General features: G+C 36.5%; 5 protein-coding genes across 9 annotated transcripts; 2 read left to right on the top strand and 3 right to left on the bottom strand.

The window, feature by feature from the left end:
• Positions 1–1,282: 1,282 nt before the first annotated feature.
• Positions 1,283–3,910, bottom strand: LOC128864078 (uncharacterized). Its single transcript, XM_054103569.1, has 3 exons — positions 3,455–3,910; positions 2,933–3,099; positions 1,283–2,834 (listed from the first exon to the last, which is right to left on the bottom strand). The coding sequence occupies exons 1-3, from the start codon at positions 3,744–3,746 to the stop codon at positions 2,187–2,189; spliced, it is 1,107 nt and encodes a 368-aa protein (XP_053959544.1). The 5' UTR covers positions 3,747–3,910; the 3' UTR covers positions 1,283–2,186.
• Positions 3,911–4,724: 814 nt separating this feature from the next.
• On the top strand, positions 4,725–6,361 carry LOC128862828 (uncharacterized). 5 transcript variants are annotated; one of them, XM_054101590.1, is made up of 3 exons: positions 4,725–4,823; positions 4,937–5,015; positions 5,065–6,361. In XM_054101590.1, exons 2-3 carry the CDS (start codon positions 4,994–4,996, stop codon positions 5,820–5,822), a joined length of 780 nt encoding a protein of 259 aa, XP_053957565.1. In that variant the 5' UTR covers positions 4,725–4,823; positions 4,937–4,993; the 3' UTR covers positions 5,823–6,361. The 5 variants fall into 5 exon arrangements, with proteins under 5 accessions (XP_053957565.1, XP_053957564.1, XP_053957567.1 ...); XM_054101589.1 differs by having other exon boundaries at positions 4,729–4,823; positions 4,932–5,015; XM_054101592.1 differs by lacking the exon at positions 4,725–4,823 and having other exon boundaries at positions 4,830–5,015; positions 5,086–6,361.
• Positions 5,861–7,406, bottom strand: LOC128862826 (putative nuclease HARBI1). Its single transcript, XM_054101586.1, has 4 exons — positions 6,967–7,406; positions 6,631–6,800; positions 6,348–6,563; positions 5,861–6,286 (listed from the first exon to the last, which is right to left on the bottom strand). The coding sequence occupies exons 1-4, from the start codon at positions 7,392–7,394 to the stop codon at positions 5,877–5,879; spliced, it is 1,224 nt and encodes a 407-aa protein (XP_053957561.1). The 5' UTR covers positions 7,395–7,406; the 3' UTR covers positions 5,861–5,876.
• Positions 7,407–7,735: 329 nt separating this feature from the next.
• On the top strand, positions 7,736–10,219 carry LOC128862825 (tubulin gamma-1 chain). The gene is made up of 5 exons (XM_054101585.1): positions 7,736–7,953; positions 8,061–8,263; positions 8,577–9,167; positions 9,230–9,364; positions 9,433–10,219. The coding sequence occupies exons 1-5, from the start codon at positions 7,905–7,907 to the stop codon at positions 9,826–9,828; spliced, it is 1,374 nt and encodes a 457-aa protein (XP_053957560.1). The 5' UTR covers positions 7,736–7,904; the 3' UTR covers positions 9,829–10,219.
• Positions 10,220–12,073: 1,854 nt separating this feature from the next.
• On the bottom strand, positions 12,074–14,318 carry LOC128862827 (transcription factor Adf-1-like). The gene is made up of 2 exons (XM_054101587.1): positions 14,094–14,318; positions 12,074–13,063 (listed from the first exon to the last, which is right to left on the bottom strand). Exons 1-2 carry the CDS (start codon positions 14,230–14,232, stop codon positions 12,330–12,332), a joined length of 873 nt encoding a protein of 290 aa, XP_053957562.1. The 5' UTR covers positions 14,233–14,318; the 3' UTR covers positions 12,074–12,329.
• Between the last annotated feature and the right edge of the window lie 2,551 nt (positions 14,319–16,869).

Here is a 16,869-nt window from a genome sequence, read left to right as displayed (position 1 = left end):
CACTCCGCACAAGTTAACTGAGGACCAAAAATTTCTCAGAATTCAACATTCGAAAGACCTCATTAAAGAGCAGAGAAATGACGAGAACTTCCTCTACAAAATTGTAACTGGTGATAAAACGTGGTGTTTCCAACATGAAACTAAAACTGAGCGTCAAAATGCCGAATGGAAGGCCTCAGACGAGCCACTACCCAAAAAATCGCGTTTGGAGAAGTCAAAAATTAAGTCGGTGCTCATTCGTTTTTACGATTGTAAAGGAATTGTCGACAAGTTCGTGCCAACGAGCCAAACCGTCAATGCAATTTTCTTTCTTGGCGTTTTGAAGCGTTCGTTGCATCGCATTCGTCGAGTCAGCCCTGAATACCGTAAAGGAGTAAGCTGGCGCTTATTGCATGATAATGCACCATCTCATCGATCCACTCTTGTGACTGATTTTTTGAATCGTAATCGCATTTTAACCATCAATCGCTCACTGTATTCGCCTGATATGGCTCCCTGTGACTTCTACCTATTCGCCTATTCTACCTATAATTGCATTTGGCTCTGAAAGGAAAACGTTTTGCATTCGTAGAGGCTTGTACCGACATCCTGAAGGACATTCCGGTCAACGATCTGGAACGCTCTTTCGAAAAGCTTTTAGATCGCGCAAAACAGTGTATCGAGGCCAATGGGGACTATTTTGTAAACTCGAAGTTATCAGAACAAAGCTCCTGTCGTTTTTATTTTAGCTCAGTATTGTTTATTTTGGAATTCACCTAGTATATCGGTCAAAAACTTGCCATTAAAGTAGCAACACCAAAAAGTTGAAAAGCCGAAAAAAGTTTGAAAAAAAAAAAAAAAAATTCGTAACCTCAATTGAAATTTTGGTTGAGACTTTGAAAGCATTGATTAGTTTTACTATACTTTCCTAGTACACAATTTTACTAACAATTCAATTCTAGATCACTAAATTCAAATCAGTGTTACGCTGTCACTAATAATTTAACTATTTATGAAAGTTCTGCTAGTGAGGTGCTGTGACGGGAATATGTCGAATTCGCAAAACTGCAGACGTGCGCAGTCTATTAAACGAATGTGTAGTGATCCAGGCTTATGGTATGAAAAATGAGTTTTGGCAATTTTCACAACGAATGTTCCTGTAACAACGATGATAGTCTAGTACACAGTCTTATAAATATCAGAAAACTTGTTAGAGATGTCGCTCGAGTTAGTCTATGATAATATGTAAATAATAGTCGCATTTTTAGTGTTAAAAAAAATTTAATATAATAAAAATTTAATCAAATTATATAATAAAATTTATGTATATAAAAAATCATTGAAAGTTTTGTCACTGGTCTACTAATAATGTAATTACTTTAGACATAAACTTAACTGATGTTACACGAGAACTTAAATATGTTTACTCAAGCTGTCGAATAAGCTTACGTGTAAGGGCTCATGCAAATAAATAATAGCACGCAATTTGTTCACAAGTTTTTCTTCTCAGTTTCCTTGAGTTCGAAAAATACTTCTAGCAAAAAGTAATCCCTATCTCACGAAACTCGCTCCTAACTCTAAATCTGGTTGTTGTTGTTGTAGCAATATGAACATTCCCCATACATACTTACATATATGCGGAATGCTGCTGAAGTGACAGTCCTTGGCCGGATATAAATTCGGGTCTGTCCGGTAACGTAGGACCGACTGTCTGGTCCCTTGCTCTCCCTCAGCTAAACAATACTTTTAAAAGATACACATTTATGGAAAACGTATTATTAATAAATGGCCTTGACATAATAACTTTACAACATACCGCAAATATAGTTTCTAAAGGTGCCTCATCAAATAAGTTCGTGCGAAAAATTAAGTGCATACACATGTTTAATGCTTATTGAATTAAATTAAATTAACCACATTGTAGCATCATTCTATCACCGCTCTGTATTTAAGTAACTTAAGAACTAAAAACAGCTTCCTAAGTTCCTCAAGGCTGGAGTAATTATTTATACTTGTTTCTCGTTACGCAGGTTACTCTTTAGTTTGTCAAGTTACGTTTAAGTCTAGAATAATTACACATATGAAATATTTTACATTTTAATGTACGAACTGTTTCCTAAATATATTTTAATATGTAGATTCATAATTACGGATTTCTTTTGCTTTTTTTAATTTTTTTTTTTTTGTAAAATGTTATCTGCACTCTTTCACCGTTTCCTTTTAATTTCTTCAAAGGGAATGGCGTGATTCTCTGCATAAGCTAGAAAATTAACACCATATATTTTCATTACATGCATTAGTGTCTCCACATCAGCCTCAGCAAAATGCACATCCTTAGGTTTCTCCTTAAAATATCGTTCATAGATATTCGCTAATTTGTAAACTGATTTTGGTGGATATTTGTCCTCTTTTTTTTTTGCAAAAAGTGCCCGTTTAGATTTGAAGCCAACGTTGTCATTTAACGATTTCTTTCTCGGTGTTGATTCATCCGAGTGTGGTCGTTTTACAGCCAATACAGTTGGCCGTCTAGGCGTCGTTTCATTATGTGCCCGCCAATCAACTTTTGCCTCACTATCGAGTTGCTCTACAAGTGTTGGCTTTGAATGCAATAATGTCGTATCTTCTGGATTCGCAGAATGCAAAATCGGCGCTATAGCTGTTGGTTTCGAATCCAACAATTCTTTTGTTTCCTCTGTACTAAGAGAATCCGGTACTGGTAGTATTTGAGGTTCAGCATCTGTTTGTAAAACTCTTCGTATAGATGTTTCAGCACCTGAAGCAACCAAGTTAAGTTGCTCATCTATGCCCCAAAATGCGCGTAAAGAGTCCACACAGAGTGTACCACAGGGCATTTCCTAATATGCATATACATAAGATTTTATTATATAGTTATTATATTTATAGTAATGAACGAATTTGATCTCAAAAAAATACGGCACAAAATTTCCCATACCAGTTTCAACTTGTCGAATGTTTGTTTAACTATTGGAAAGTCGAAAAAGTCCCCATTGTGTGCAACCAAACATACGGGTTGTTGCATGTGCTTCAGGAAATTTATGATTGTATTACCCGCATTTTCGTCGAAATTATTTTCTCCTTCAAGAGTGTAATTACTGAGCCCTAGAAGTAGAATTAATATTTACAATCATCATGATTCATATAAACATAAACTAGAGTTAAGTTCGGTTTAGATTAATACAGATTTTCCAGTTAATCTCTATATGACTAATATAAAAATTTACCAGCGAGCAGGTCTGTGTTACTAGTGCTCCTACGTATTGTAGTTATGTGATTTATCACTTAATTTCTGTATAATAAATAAATAAAATTAAATACTGCGGTGTTCATATGTGAATAGTGATAAGTCACAAAAAAAAAAATAACAAAAATAATATATATCTATATAAAAAAATTCCTAAAAATTATATATTATGATGCATTGTATGTGGACAGGCAAGTTGTTAATTTGACGCACCAGTAATTGCCTCACAATCTGGATGAATGAGTCGTCTGGGATTGAAGAGCATCGTCAGTTTGTGCAGAATGCGCGGGCGATTAGGCACTGGTGATTCAATGCTGTTGCACATAACTATTGCCGGTTCCGCTTCTAATTCACTAGCTGAAAACCCATACATGCATAGTTCCGTAATTGCAATTTTAGACATCAAGTGTGGTAAACCAGTCGTTTCTAAATCAAGAACCACAAACGAAGCTATTCGTCTAACCACAGAAGATAAATGAGGGGAACTTCCCGCTGGAGAGGCCATGACTAATTTGAATATCGGTTCTACGTCGGTGAGCGTTCTACACTTTAAACACAATGCTAATGATTTTTTAAAATACTTCTTATATACATGTCACGAAAATTGAGTTAACTATTCATAGTAAACAAAAGCTGAAGTAGACGTTATCAGTAATGGATGGGCGAATTAAATACTGGAGGTGACGTCTTCTCAAAACATAAGGCGAATTGAATACTGCAGGTGACGTCTTCTCAAAACAGTTACCTTATTTTTCGCGTTTTTAACAAGTCTGACGTCAGACACCTTTCCAATACAAAACATTTACACGTTTCTGAAAATTCAGTAAATGGCTTGGTAATATTGTGATTGGTGATATTTAAATTGAACAAACAAAAACGAAGTACCGTGTGTTAAATTCTGAAAGCACAAACCAAATGCGTTGCATTTTATGCGCAAGACGCCGTGGCTAGAAAATATGTGTGCGTGCGTATAATTTCTTGTGTTTGGTTATTGTTGTTGTTTAGTAGCATAAACATTCCCGATACTTACATACAGGGAATTATGCTGGAGTGACAGTCCTTGACCAGATATAAGTCCGGGTCGTTTCGCATTTTGTCATAAAAACAAATATACTTTTCCTATACGTCAATTAGTTTTTCATCGTTCATTTCTAATGTTCAAATTTTTATCGCAAATATCACAACAAGTGTAAAGTATTTCACAGCTGCTTACGGTTACGGGGGAAAACTCATATTCAATAGATACATACGATTACGGTTATGGTTACGACCTTATGGTGCGGTACCAATATCGTTTACAGTGATGCCCATATGTTTGAACAGAACAGCTACTAATTGAAGTTTCATTCGTAATTCGCAAGGTAATTGAGACTGAATGACTTATAAATGAGGTAATTTACTCTAAAAACTTTGTATGGCGAATTACGTATTTCGAAGGCTAATTGGGAGGTGAATTACGAATGAGAGAGCGAATTACGCGTCGTGGAAACATAGCATTATTATTATGGCAGTTTAACTATGTACATTCTGAACCTTTTGAAGAAACTTTTCTGTTTCTTTATTTTATCGGAGTTTTAGTAAGGTAAAAGAGCACAGTGTGCTCGTTACAATTGGATTGTAATATAAATATTTTTAGCGTTTTTAATGAATTTTGTATTTGCCCAAAAATTGTTTACTTATTTTACGTCAGACTAGATAGACCAGGGAAAGAAGACACCAACTCTTACTGACGTCTCGAGCTTTTCTGGCACTATGGCAAATAAAACCAATACGAGTGAATATTTAAAATATCATATCAAACAATTATTTATACATTTAATAAGAAGTTAATTACACTTTTCAAGGTTTCAAATGGTCCAGAAACACAACATTGTTGCTAATATCGTTAATAGGAAAAAATTACAATCAATTGCAAAGTGGAGTAAAAAAGTTCACGTTTCAACAAATCGCACAGGAAATTAACGAACAACTTGGAACCAACCTGGCATTTGATCAAGTCGAATCGAAATGGAAGGGACTGAGGCGAACATATAAAAAAGTTAAAGAGTCAAACACACAATTGAGCTGGGAATTTTACAATGTTGTGGATGAAATTCTTCAAGATGATATAGAGATAAATCCACTAGTCACTGCAACGTCTGAAGAAGCCTTTGTTACTGGTTGCGAGACAGAGTTTGATTTTATTGAATACAGTGTGGAGCCAGAAAGATCATTATTTCAGCAAAGCCGTGAACGAGGTCCGAGTAATGACGAAGACCGATATAGTAGGGAAATGCGAGTAGAAAGTAGCGACGAAGACTGTCCTGGCAGAGGCAGTCGGAGGCACCGCATTAGTTATGAAGACAGGAGTGGTAGGATAGGTCGAATGCATCGAAGTAGTGATGAAGATCGAAGATATAGACAAATTCGAAAACGGCGATGTAGTGATGATGGCCAAAGTAGCTACGAAACCCGAAGAGTCCAAGGAAATCGGAACAGAATTGAAAGCGCTGAAGCTGCCAGAGAAAGGAGGCATCAAGAAAAGATGAAATTGGCCAGAAAGTTTTTAGCCCTTTTCGAGAAGATGGTTGAAAAAATGTAAAAACAAAGGTACAACAAAAATAAATAAATAAAAAAAAGTTAACTTCATCGATCTCTATTCATGTAATATATTCATCAGCATGTCTCGTTTTGAACTTGAAGATGATGCAAAGTTGTCGTGTTCTTTGTAGCATTCTTTTTCATTTTCCTCAATATCTATTGCAACGTATTCATCGGGAAAGTCTTCATTGCGCAGGCATATGTTATGCAATATGCTACAGGCAGCAATGAATTTTGTTGTTGCAGCAGTTCTTAGGCAATCAATGTAGTGCAAGCGACGAAATCTGCCTTTCAGCACCCCGAATGAACGTTTTATGTCGTCAAGACACTCCGAATGAATTGTGTTGAAAAATATTTGCTCGTCTCTAAAGCCGTTACTATCCCGATATGGAGTGATTAACCAAGGCTTCGGTGGATAAGAGGAATCGCCTAGTAAATGCTGATCTTCACTAATTTTAAAATTACCTGAAACATACCAATCCAATGACGTTAAATTGTGCTTTTGTAAATTGGCAATTAATAAAACCTGAATTGATTTTAGCCTCTAGCCCAGATTTTAACAGAAGGGAAGCATCATCAAGTGAACCACATTCACCGGCATAGAAAAATACAAATTCCATTTTTTCGTTCGATACTGCTTGCAGGATAACAGAATGTGTACCCTTTTTATTGATATATGAATTGTGTGAATGGATTGGTGCTCTGATCGTGAAATGACAACTGTCTATACACCCTATCACACCTGAAATAATAAAGAAAAACGTTAATTTAATTTCAAAATTCTTGGGTTTGAAATTATGCGAGCATACCTTTCAAATTATAGGTGGCGTAATAATGCTTCGCAGTTTTTTCAGCTTCTTCTCGAGTTGGCCATTTAATTATTTTCTTCTCCCCATTCATTTTTAGAAATGCGTCGCAAACGTTGGAAACAATTCTCCACGCCGTTGAAATGCTTACGTCAAACCTATCTGCTATCGTCCTAATTATAGATTTATGTTTGTAAATATAAAAATTTAAATTTTTTTTTCATTTAAAGCTTACATAATAATACCAATTATTATATAAACTAAACTACGCTGCGCCAGCAATATGAGCTTACAGCTGGAAAATATAAATTTCATTCGTGATTAAACTGATATACACACCTCAAACCTTCTTTACTTCCTAAATAAGACAGTGTTATCATGAGCTGTTTGTCGAGTTTCAAAGGATTTCTTCCTTTGCCATATTTTTTATGCAAGAATGGATAAATATCTTTGCAAATCAGTTCAAAAACATCAGGGTCTAAGCGAAAATGTTGACGGAAGTTTTTTGCGGGTAATATAGGCACTACATCTTCCGCAAAGGTTTGATTTCTTTCCCCACGGTTTAGACCCACATCAGGATCACTATCGTCATTCTGTCCGCGAAGGTGTTGTTTAAAGATTTTTTTAGTTTGTCTCGGTATTACTTCTTCGCCTTTTTTTGTTTTACACGGTCTTTCGATTACTTCAATATCATCTTCGCTATCGCCCTCGTCACTGTCATCGAAAATAAAGTTAAATACTTCATTTAAAATAATAAGTTTTTCCATGTCTTTTTAAATGTAAACATACATAAATGTTGAAGTGCATTTGGATAGGTAGATTCGCCTTGCTCTTTTGAGATGAATGCGTGTTGCCAGAAGATGCGAATATGACACGATGAGCTTGGCAATGATAAGAATAAACGTACCATTCAAAATAAATTGTAGTTAAGAAAAAATAGATTAGTTTCTATTTTGTATACATATTTATCAAGGAACCATTATTTCAAAAATCTAATAGTTTACTGCACTTCGGTATTGCATTATAAAAATTATGCCCAACGTTCTGCAAATAGGCATTTGGTTGTTAAAAATTTACTTTTCAGTTCGCCGCAAAAAACAAAAGCAACAAACAGTGTAAATTGCAAATTCGCCTGCTACCCAAAATTAGCTAGCAGCTGTCATTTAATTTAAAAATTGTATACTTTCCAGCAGTGAATTTGTGTAAAACTACTTCGATTGTTGAGTACACAAATGAAAATTTTGTAGAAAATAATTAGGAAACAATATATCGGAGCAATGCCAAGCGAAATAATTACATTGCAATTGGGCCAGTGCGGCAATCAAAGTACGTACAGGGCATATGGTGTACTGGCTGCTACACTTTCTGGCGTTTATTTTTTTTAATTATTGGTGTATTTTTACTAAAATCTCGATTTAAATTAATACATGTAGTTGGTTTTGAGTTTTGGAAGCGTTTGTGCCTCGAACATGGAATATCACCTAGTGGTGTTTTGGAGGATTTCGCTACCGATGGTGTAGATAGGAAGGATGTCTTCTTTTATCAGGCAGATGATGATCATTACATACCACGCGCCGTGCTGCTGGATTTGGAACCTCGCGTCATACACTCTATTATGAGTTCGCCATATGCCAAGGTTAATTTATATCCACAATATACTAGTGTTTCGTGCGCTAAAAGATACAATATCGTAGAAATCAAAAGAATATTATCCATCCGAGAGCTGTCATTATACAAAATGGTTGTTGTAGCAGTATAAACATTCCCTATATATGTACGGGGAATGCTGTTGGAGTGACAGCCCTTGGCCGGATATAAATCCGTTTCGTTAATGTTTATAGGATCGGCTATCGTGGCAACAAATGGTCTTGTCGCTTGGTACCAAATTTATTTTCATATTCACATATTCATTTGCATTAGAGGCAATTGATTTTGACTTTTTTTTACAGCTCTACAATCCAGAGAATGTCTATTTGTCAAAACATGGTGGTGGTGCTGGCAATAATTGGGCTTCTGGCTATAGTCAAGGAGAAAAATTGCAGGAAGAAGTTTTTGATATAATTGATCGCGAAGCGGACGGAAGTGACTCGTTGGAAGGTTTTGTGCTTTGCCATTCTATAGCTGGTGGCACTGGCTCCGGGATGGGATCTTATATTATGGAACGTTTATCAGATCGTTTTCCTAAAAAATTGATACAAACTTACAGTGTTTTCCCCAATCAGGACGAGATCAGTGACGTTGTTGTGCAGCCATATAACTCAATGCTAACACTGCGCCGTCTAACAAGTTGCGCGGACTGTGTTGTGGTGCTAGACAATACCGCTCTGAATCGTATAGCCACCGATCGATTGCACATACAGAATCCAAGCTTCACACAAATAAACACTTTGGTTTCGACCATAATGTCTGTCAGCACTACGACTCTACGCTATCCTTCATACATGAATAATAACCTGATTGGGTTGACAGCACCATTAATACCAACGCCACAGTTGCACTTCTTGATGACTGGGTATACGCCATTGACAACGGATAACGATGTAATAAATATATATGTAAATATGCATTTAAGTTATATACTGAAAACTTCTACTTACTATAGCAAACTGTAAATGTACGCAAAACTACCGTATTGGATGTTATGCGGCGCCTCTTACAACCCAAAAATATGATGGTATCTACTGGCCCCGATAAAACCAATCACCACTGTTACATTTCCATTTTGAATATAATACAAGTAAGTTTAATTTATTCAAATAACCCAGATAGTTCAATAATTCAGCAATATGTTTTTTTAATCGTTAGGGTGAAGTTGACCCTACTCAAGTTCACAAGTCATTGCAACGTATTCGTGAGCGCAAGTTAGCACAGTTTATTCCATGGGGTCCCGCCAGTATACAAGTGGCACTGTCACGCTCTTCGCCCTACGTACAAAGTAGCCATCGCGTTTCAGGTCTTATGCTCGCAAATCACACAAGCATTTGTTCCCTGTTCGAACGTGCGCTTGGACAATATGATAAGCTTAAGAAACGTGGTGCTTTCCTAGACCAATTTCGGCGCGAGGACATTTTCAAGGATGACTTATCTGAATTGGATGATTCACGCGATGTTGTCGATTGTTTAGTGCAGGAATATGAAGCGGCGACTCAACCAAACTACTTACAGTGGTCGGCGAAGAAAGGTCAAGACGACGGCAATTAAGGAACAAAAACGCCGAACGCAAATAATATAGATTATACCTACAATTGTAGGTTTTATGTTGCCATAAAAGGGAATCAAGTATTTCAAATTGCGAATGCACATACTCAAATTCGTTCGACACAATTGTTGCTAAATAAATAAAGTGCACTGAGCTTATCGTAAGTGCAGTTCAACCGCACTCTGAGAATACTCAATGCTACATTTTTGTATTGTAGCTTAAATGCAGCAACAAGTACATATTCATATTTTTACGTTCCTTAGCACGTTAACGTTAAATACTATTTTACTTTATTTTTAACTTTCTTCACGTTACCATTCATTTATTCCTACCTTTATAAATTTGTTTAATATAAATTTAAAGAGCTTGAAACCACATATGTATGAAATCATTTTAGTTGTATTAAATTAGTGATATTAATTACATCTCATAAATAACTGCTTTATAAAGATACCTAACGTAGATATGCATTTACTGTACATGTTACACACCAACCAGTATACTTACATACATATATGATTTGAAAAAAGATAAAGCCTTTTTTACTATATACCTTGTCCGACAAGTGTATTATAACTTTGCTCGAAAACCGGTTGTGTAAACTTTGATTTCTCTCTGTCTATGAAGGCGTCACATTACGTCTGTTCAAAATTTAACTTAAGTAACTTAATTTCCGAGAATTTTCTCCCCAAGGGAAAAATATTTAAAAAAGGTCCTTGAACGCAAATCCAGCAACAATTTGCAAGTTTTACGAACAGCTGATTAAATTGTTGGCGAGAAAAATCACAAAAAATAAAAAAAGTTTTAGTTTAGCTACCTCGTACTAAATTTAAAAAAAGAGGTTGTCTGTAAAGTCTGTTTACTAACGATAGTTTAACGTGAAAACGTCATAAGAAAATACTGATGGAATGGTTGCATTTTTCAAAAGAAAATTTTAATTTTATTTGTTTTATAGATATTTTGTATGGATATAGAGAAGGAGGTAAAGGGAATCGCAATGGAATTGATCGAGTTACGTTTACACAAACGTGAAAAATTACGAAACATTTATCAAATTCATGAAAGATATGTTCAATTTCGATTGTGCATTAGACGTTAATAAGTCAACAACACTAAGAGGCATCATCATCGATTTGACTTTTTCAAGACACATTACACTCGAAATACTCCTTTTCCTTTCCTACTTTTCCTATCATCGTCCTATTGTCAACAGAGAAATGGTTCATTACCGTGCACACAGGAAGAAGGCATATGCAAATACAAATATATGAATTTATATACATATGCGCATATATATACATACATATGCGCATATATATACATACATATATGTATATATGCTCACTCAAGTAGGAGAGAGCCAGATGTCGAACGTTGCCGAATGCGGGGGCCGATTGAGCGTCTTTGTCGTACGTTACGCGCTCTCGCTTGCAGTTCAAGCAAAGTAACGACGCATTTTTTGGAGCGTGCAGCCGGCTACATCGAATTGTAAGACGGTATCACGTCAAAAATTAAGCAAATAAAATGCAAAATAACGAGCTTAGCATCACAAGATTGTATTTGGCCACAATACTTTGTTCCATTTCATCATCGCTGTCAAATGAAGAACATTCCTTTCGCAATTGTATTGTGGCAATCATATCTTTCTTCATATTTTCCTTGGTTCTGTCTATGTATGTATGATATAAGTATACATATTGCCAAATTAATTAACCAAGAAGTACAAGCATAAAACACAAAAATACCGTCAATGCTCCGGTTTGTATTTTGGAAACTGCCGCAACGGTGACTGTCGACTGTGGCTAGAAGTGCATACCTCTATATCATTGGCCGATTCTTATTTAAAACATATTTATTTACATTTTCCAAATTAATAAAAATTTTTGAAATTTAGGACTTGGATTTAGTTTGTCATTAATTCAGGCTTATTTTAACTTTGCGATCTGCTGTTCTTCTCACTTGCAAACTCTTACAACTTCCCTTCAAAGTGAAACGCCATTTTGCTCTCTCACTTTCCCCTACTTTGCAAGTTTTTTGGATAGATGAACACTAAAACTTGATCATTTGTAACAGTTATTTGCTACATGAACAGACTTGTTGTATCTTAGTACGCTTGTTGAGAATGCAATTCAAAAAATTATAAAAAGAAGTGAGAGAATTACAATTTAAAACGGGGAAACTCAATCTAAATCTAGGCCCTTGTTCTGTATAACGGTGATTTCTTTAGAAATTCAAAAAATGTCAGCATTCATTTTCAATATAGATTTATTCAATTTTGCACAGTGAATAATTGGCTCTTTGAATTGCAATTCGGTGTGCTCGCCACGGAATATAAACGAAAATATATATTCTGAAAAATACATTTCACATTAAAAACGATTTACATGCAAGCTTACATGCTATTTTAAATTAATATTTCTATTTCAGGGTTATGAAATTTTTTGAAGAAATAAGCTCATCTTCAAATATTCCATTCAAATTATTAATGAATACTAAACATTTTTTAATGTAGGCTTTCTAATTCAGCGGAAGCGAAAAGTTTCGCCATTTCAATTTTTATATTGACCTGTTGGCGTAAATTCAAAGCGCGAAATGTTTGCGCATAGCTGCTAAATAAGTAATCGATGGCATCGCTTCGTCCGTGGACAGTTTGATATTTTCTCGTGTCCTCCAAATAATGTAAAGTAATGTCGGTATCAAATGTTTTATTTTGTTTCATATGCAATGGAACGTTGCTGTCTTTCGTTACCATTCCGTCGGTGGTTGATATTTCAAGGCAGTTTTCAGGCGGTACAAATTCCACGGTATTAGTTTCTGAATCCGAATGATCCTCGCTTGGTTGAATTTCTCTGGTATATGCATTTTTGGCTCGTCTCTCTCTCTCTCTTGAAGAGCCAGAGTGAAAGGATGAACGTATTCTGCTTTTACTTTTCTTAATCAATCTATTTGTATACACTTTAAAGTTGTCCCGTGTAGTTTTACTATGAGATACATTTCTTGCCCGCTTTGAAGCTATTGAAGTTACAATATTTTCCGATTTCTGAGGTACTTGGGCCGAAGACTGTGAACGTCGTGCTAAAGTTTCATCTAAGAAAGACAAATGTGTTCGGCCAGTCCATTTTAAATAGCGGTTATGTACAGCTTCCAGGCTTGCAGCATCAGTGACTTTATTTAATTGATTCTTGTACTTAACATACGAGTCCCGTAAATTTTTCCATCTGGATTTAACTTTCATAGCTAAAAAAAAAAAACATTTAAATCAGTTTTAAAAAGACAGATAAACGGTTTGAAAGATAGTAAAGAAACTGCGTTTGCCTTTTTAAAGGCTCAGTGTAGTCACAACAAATAAAACATTGTGTGTAAAAATAGTTCCCAGCTTGCTTATATATGCGCACAAAGTATGACATATAAGTTACGGGAATTTAGTTACAGGTCGGGAAAGAGTTTCGTATATATACATGGCAAGAAAGGATCATTGGTTTGTATGGTTTGTAAATTTTTCGAAAGTAGATTTCTTAATGGTGTCCTGAAATAAACTTTCATTATAAGCAATGTGACCCCCGGCCCCCAAATAAAACATTGTGTGTAAAAATAGTTCCCAGCTTGCTTATATATGCGCACAAAGCATGACATATAAGTTACGGGAATTTAGTTACAGGTCGGGAAAGAGTTTCGTATATATACATGGCAAGAAAGGATCATTGGTTTGTATGGTTTGTAAATTTTTCGAAAGTAGATTTCTTAATGGTGTCCTGAAATAAACTTTCATTATAAGCAACGTGATCCCCGGCCCGGGATATTTGAATACTTTGACTTCGACGACGGTAAATAGGGATAGCGTTGGACGGTAAAGAGTGGAGAGCGGTTAATGAAAGAATGCCCAAGCTGCGGTTAAAGGCATGTTGATAATTTTAATTGGTACCCGTGGGCAAACAATGACCGGACAGTTCTGTGTATGAGTCCTGAAGTAACATTGGGTACCCAGTTTCCGTGCACAGCTTGACATTGCCTGGATCTTGCATTATGACAACGCGCTAACCCATTCATATTGTTGTTGTTGCAACAGGGTAAACATTTGACTTAAATGTTGTTGAAGCGAGTTTTTGGTCGCATAAAAGTCCCGGTCGTTTCATTAACGTAGAACAGATTGTCGCGGGAACGAAATTTTATTTCCGGAACTTCGTTGCAAATCTTCGTACATTGTGTCCCTGCGAAGCACCTTCCAACTTGTTGATTAATATATGTATATATGTGTGTATATACTTACGAGACATTTTCAACTCCTCTCCAATTTTTTTCCAAGCTTGCTCCTTGGCACTTAGATTTTTATATTCCTTATGTTGATCATCATAGAGATACGGATGGATCTGTACTTTAGAAATTAACACCTCACTTAATTCATCCATTACTAGGATATTTATTAAATGTTATTGAAAAGAAACTAAAATGACGCTAAAAACAAAACCAAAGCTACGGCGAAATGGATTGCATATAAAATGCGTTGCCAGACGAGAAAGAATAGTGAAGCCTTATTACAAGAAGTCTGCACGCACCTACATACATAATCAATTTGGAATGGCCTAAAAAATGTATTTAATACTGGGTCTCGCCATTAATAGGTTTCTTTGCGTAAAAAACCAGTAAGAATTATCTATCAACGAAATTACTAAGAATTTCCTTATGTGTTCCCTCTAAATGAGAGATATTTAGGAATTTCTCCGCGAATTCAAATTTTGCAGAAACTTGAAAGTTTCAATAGATTTGTTCGCGTGAAAGACCAATATGAGTTATCCAGCAAAGCAATTCTTGAGAAGAACATTACTTTTCGTCATGTTCAAAGCGGCTTAAATATCGACAAAGAGATAGTATGTGTTTATTCTGTCTTCACGGGTCTTTTTCAAATCTTTCTGTATTGTAGAATATGGTCGATGATTTTTACCACACTGATTAAACCAGTTGAATGGCGGCTTCCAGTTTCTCGCCCACCGCTGCATGTTCACCGTATATGAGCATATTAGCGATCATATTCGCCAAAAATCAAAAATATTTGCCGTACATGCGTGGCTAGTACGCGGTGAAGGGTGATCTGGGTGCTAAGGTGCTCCAGTCAAGCTTTAGCCTCCACAGATCCAGCCCCTCTATTAGCTTCTGCATGACGGGGAATATAAGAGGTACCAGTGACTTGCCTGGATTCCCCGTCTGCAGAGGCTGCGGTCATGGTGAGTATGGTTGACGCTGCGGCCATTTGAGCTACCAAATCGTTGCCATTCTCATGGAGCTCACGGTTTTATCATTTACGGCTTCATCGTCTTGTCCCCGGTAACCTTTTCTCTCCATGGCGTAACAGTGGCAGAACTGCACTGGTAATTCAGCCGGAACCTTACTTCCTTATGTTTTCATAGGAGTCCTCCTCAATACCCAGGTTAAGTCTGTTTAAGACACCAAACTTTCACCTTAAGGCTGCTATTCTGCGCCCTGAGCAGCCAAATTGCAGAGGCCGTAGATTTGTCTAGGGAGGTATACTGGCATATTATGGGTGAGCGGTATATTATCCACCCTCTTGGTTTCTAGCTACAGACCTTTCTACTCCGCAAGTCTGGGGGCCTTACCTGCCAGCTACTCCGCGGTTTTCTCATCCTTGCAGTCTACAAGCAGAAGACCTGACTTCAAATAAGTCCTTCAGTGGATAGGTCCAGTCTTTAAGGACCTCCCACAGTGAACAATTGCGGCCCATTCTTATTTCGAGGGGCCGGGATGCCTCATCGCTTCCTAGGCCATGTTGCCGGAGGTGGTGGATGTGGCCATAGGAGCTGGGTGCCTGTGGGAAGGACCAGTTTTTCATTGCTTGTTTGATTCTGCTTTCAGAGTACATACAAGCGTTGATATAACAACAATTAAATGCGATTTTTGGTGTTCAAATGTTATGATTAAACGTAGTAAGACATAACTACAGTTACGGTTCTTTGGGAATAGACAGAGATAATTATTGTAGGCCTGTCGCAATGGATTCGTTACGGTAATGCATTTGACTGACTTTATGACATGTATTTTGTTTGTTTTGCTCGTTTATTTTGTATTAAAGGAGCCTGACATCAGACTTGTCAAAATTATGAATAAAGTAACTGTTTTGGGAAGACGCCGTCTTCGGTATTCAATTCGCCTTGCGATCTATTTAGCTGTTAGTCAAATTCGTTGTCGCAACGGATGCCATGAGCCAAGGCGAATTTATTAAAGGTGATGTTGGTAAAACAGCTGAGTTTTTTTTTTCTTTCGCCGTGTCCATATGGCTGTCAGCTCAGAATAAAACAAGGCGAGTTCATTATTTGTTTTCTAGTTTCTCAATACTTTGATTTGACAATCACACGTACAGAACAGTGTTGTTGGTGTAGTGCCACCACCTTTAATGAATGCGCCTTGGGTGGTGTACAATAAAATAGGATCTGGAGGCCCATTGCGTGTACCACTGAACAGAAATCATTAACCCTTTATAAGGCAGAAGGATTCAGAGTAATAAAATAACTTGCGCTTACATTTTTGGCATGTTTTTATTTATATAACAAAAATAAACTTAAAAGAAAAACACTAATTATTTCGGAAGTTTTGGAAAAATAGGTGGTAAAAATATTCCCACTGCCCGTCAACAGAGCCAAATGCAAGCCGAATTTGAGACATTATTTTCTATGAAATTGTGCAAAACAAGGCGTGATGCAAAGAGGGACATTACACTTGCTGCATTTTATTTTGCTACGCTTATCTTTGACCTTTGTGCTGCACAATTTACAGCGTCGGTAAGTCTCCAACTCTGCTGGCATATGGTTACCTACGTTTACAAACCGCAGTTCTTCAGGTACAGCATTTACAGTTTTTTGGTTTACCTCTGGGCATGCTATGCGTGATTTCTTGCAGATATAGGTAGGCAAGCTTGATCTTCTTTTTCTGCTGCTATAGCCACTAATCAATCCTCTGGCAACAGCCACCCGAAATTCTAAGTTGGTAAGCTATTCTACTCTCGACGTTAGGGAATATAAAATTGTTATTCCTCT

The sequence above is a fragment of the Anastrepha ludens genome, chromosome 5, assembly GCF_028408465.1.
Source record: "Anastrepha ludens isolate Willacy chromosome 5, idAnaLude1.1, whole genome shotgun sequence".
In the NCBI taxonomy this organism is placed as follows: Eukaryota; Metazoa; Arthropoda; class Insecta; order Diptera; family Tephritidae; genus Anastrepha; species Anastrepha ludens.
This window is presented reverse-complemented; position numbering and strand designations above follow the sequence as displayed.

Excerpts from the sequence above, each read along its gene's own strand:
- LOC128862828 (XM_054101590.1), top strand. The coding sequence starts at position 4,994 with ATGGCAAATAAAACCAATACGA. Across the intron at positions 5,016-5,064 it reads GGCAAATAAAACCAATACGA|AAGTTAATTACACTTTTCAA; the intron begins GTGAATATTTAA and ends ACATTTAATAAG.
- LOC128862826 (XM_054101586.1), bottom strand. The coding sequence starts at position 7,394 with ATGGAAAAACTTATTATTTTAAATGAAGTATTTAACTTTATTTTCGAT. Across the intron at positions 6,801-6,966 it reads GGAAGTAAAGAAGGTTTGAG|GACGATAGCAGATAGGTTTG; the intron begins GTGTGTATATCA and ends ATCTATAATTAG. Across the intron at positions 6,564-6,630 it reads CGCCACCTATAATTTGAAAG|GTGTGATAGGGTGTATAGAC; the intron begins GTATGCTCGCAT and ends TTATTATTTCAG.
- LOC128862827 (XM_054101587.1), bottom strand. The coding sequence starts at position 14,232 with ATGGATGAATTAAGTGAGGTGTTAATTTCTAAAGTACAGATCCATCCG. Across the intron at positions 13,064-14,093 it reads AGAGGAGTTGAAAATGTCTC|CTATGAAAGTTAAATCCAGA; the intron begins GTAAGTATATAC and ends TTTTTTTTTTAG.
- LOC128864078 (XM_054103569.1), bottom strand. The coding sequence starts at position 3,746 with ATGGCCTCTCCAGCGGGAAGTTCCCCTCATTTATCTTCTGTGGTTAGA. Across the intron at positions 3,100-3,454 it reads AGATTGTGAGGCAATTACTG|GGCTCAGTAATTACACTCTT; the intron begins GTGCGTCAAATT and ends TTCTACTTCTAG. Across the intron at positions 2,835-2,932 it reads CATTCGACAAGTTGAAACTG|GAAATGCCCTGTGGTACACT; the intron begins GTATGGGAAATT and ends TATGCATATTAG.
- LOC128862825 (XM_054101585.1), top strand. The coding sequence starts at position 7,905 with ATGCCAAGCGAAATAATTACATTGCAATTGGGCCAGTGCGGCAATCAA. Across the intron at positions 7,954-8,060 it reads GGGCCAGTGCGGCAATCAAA|TTGGTTTTGAGTTTTGGAAG; the intron begins GTACGTACAGGG and ends TAATACATGTAG. Across the intron at positions 9,365-9,432 it reads CCATTTTGAATATAATACAA|GGTGAAGTTGACCCTACTCA; the intron begins GTAAGTTTAATT and ends TTTAATCGTTAG.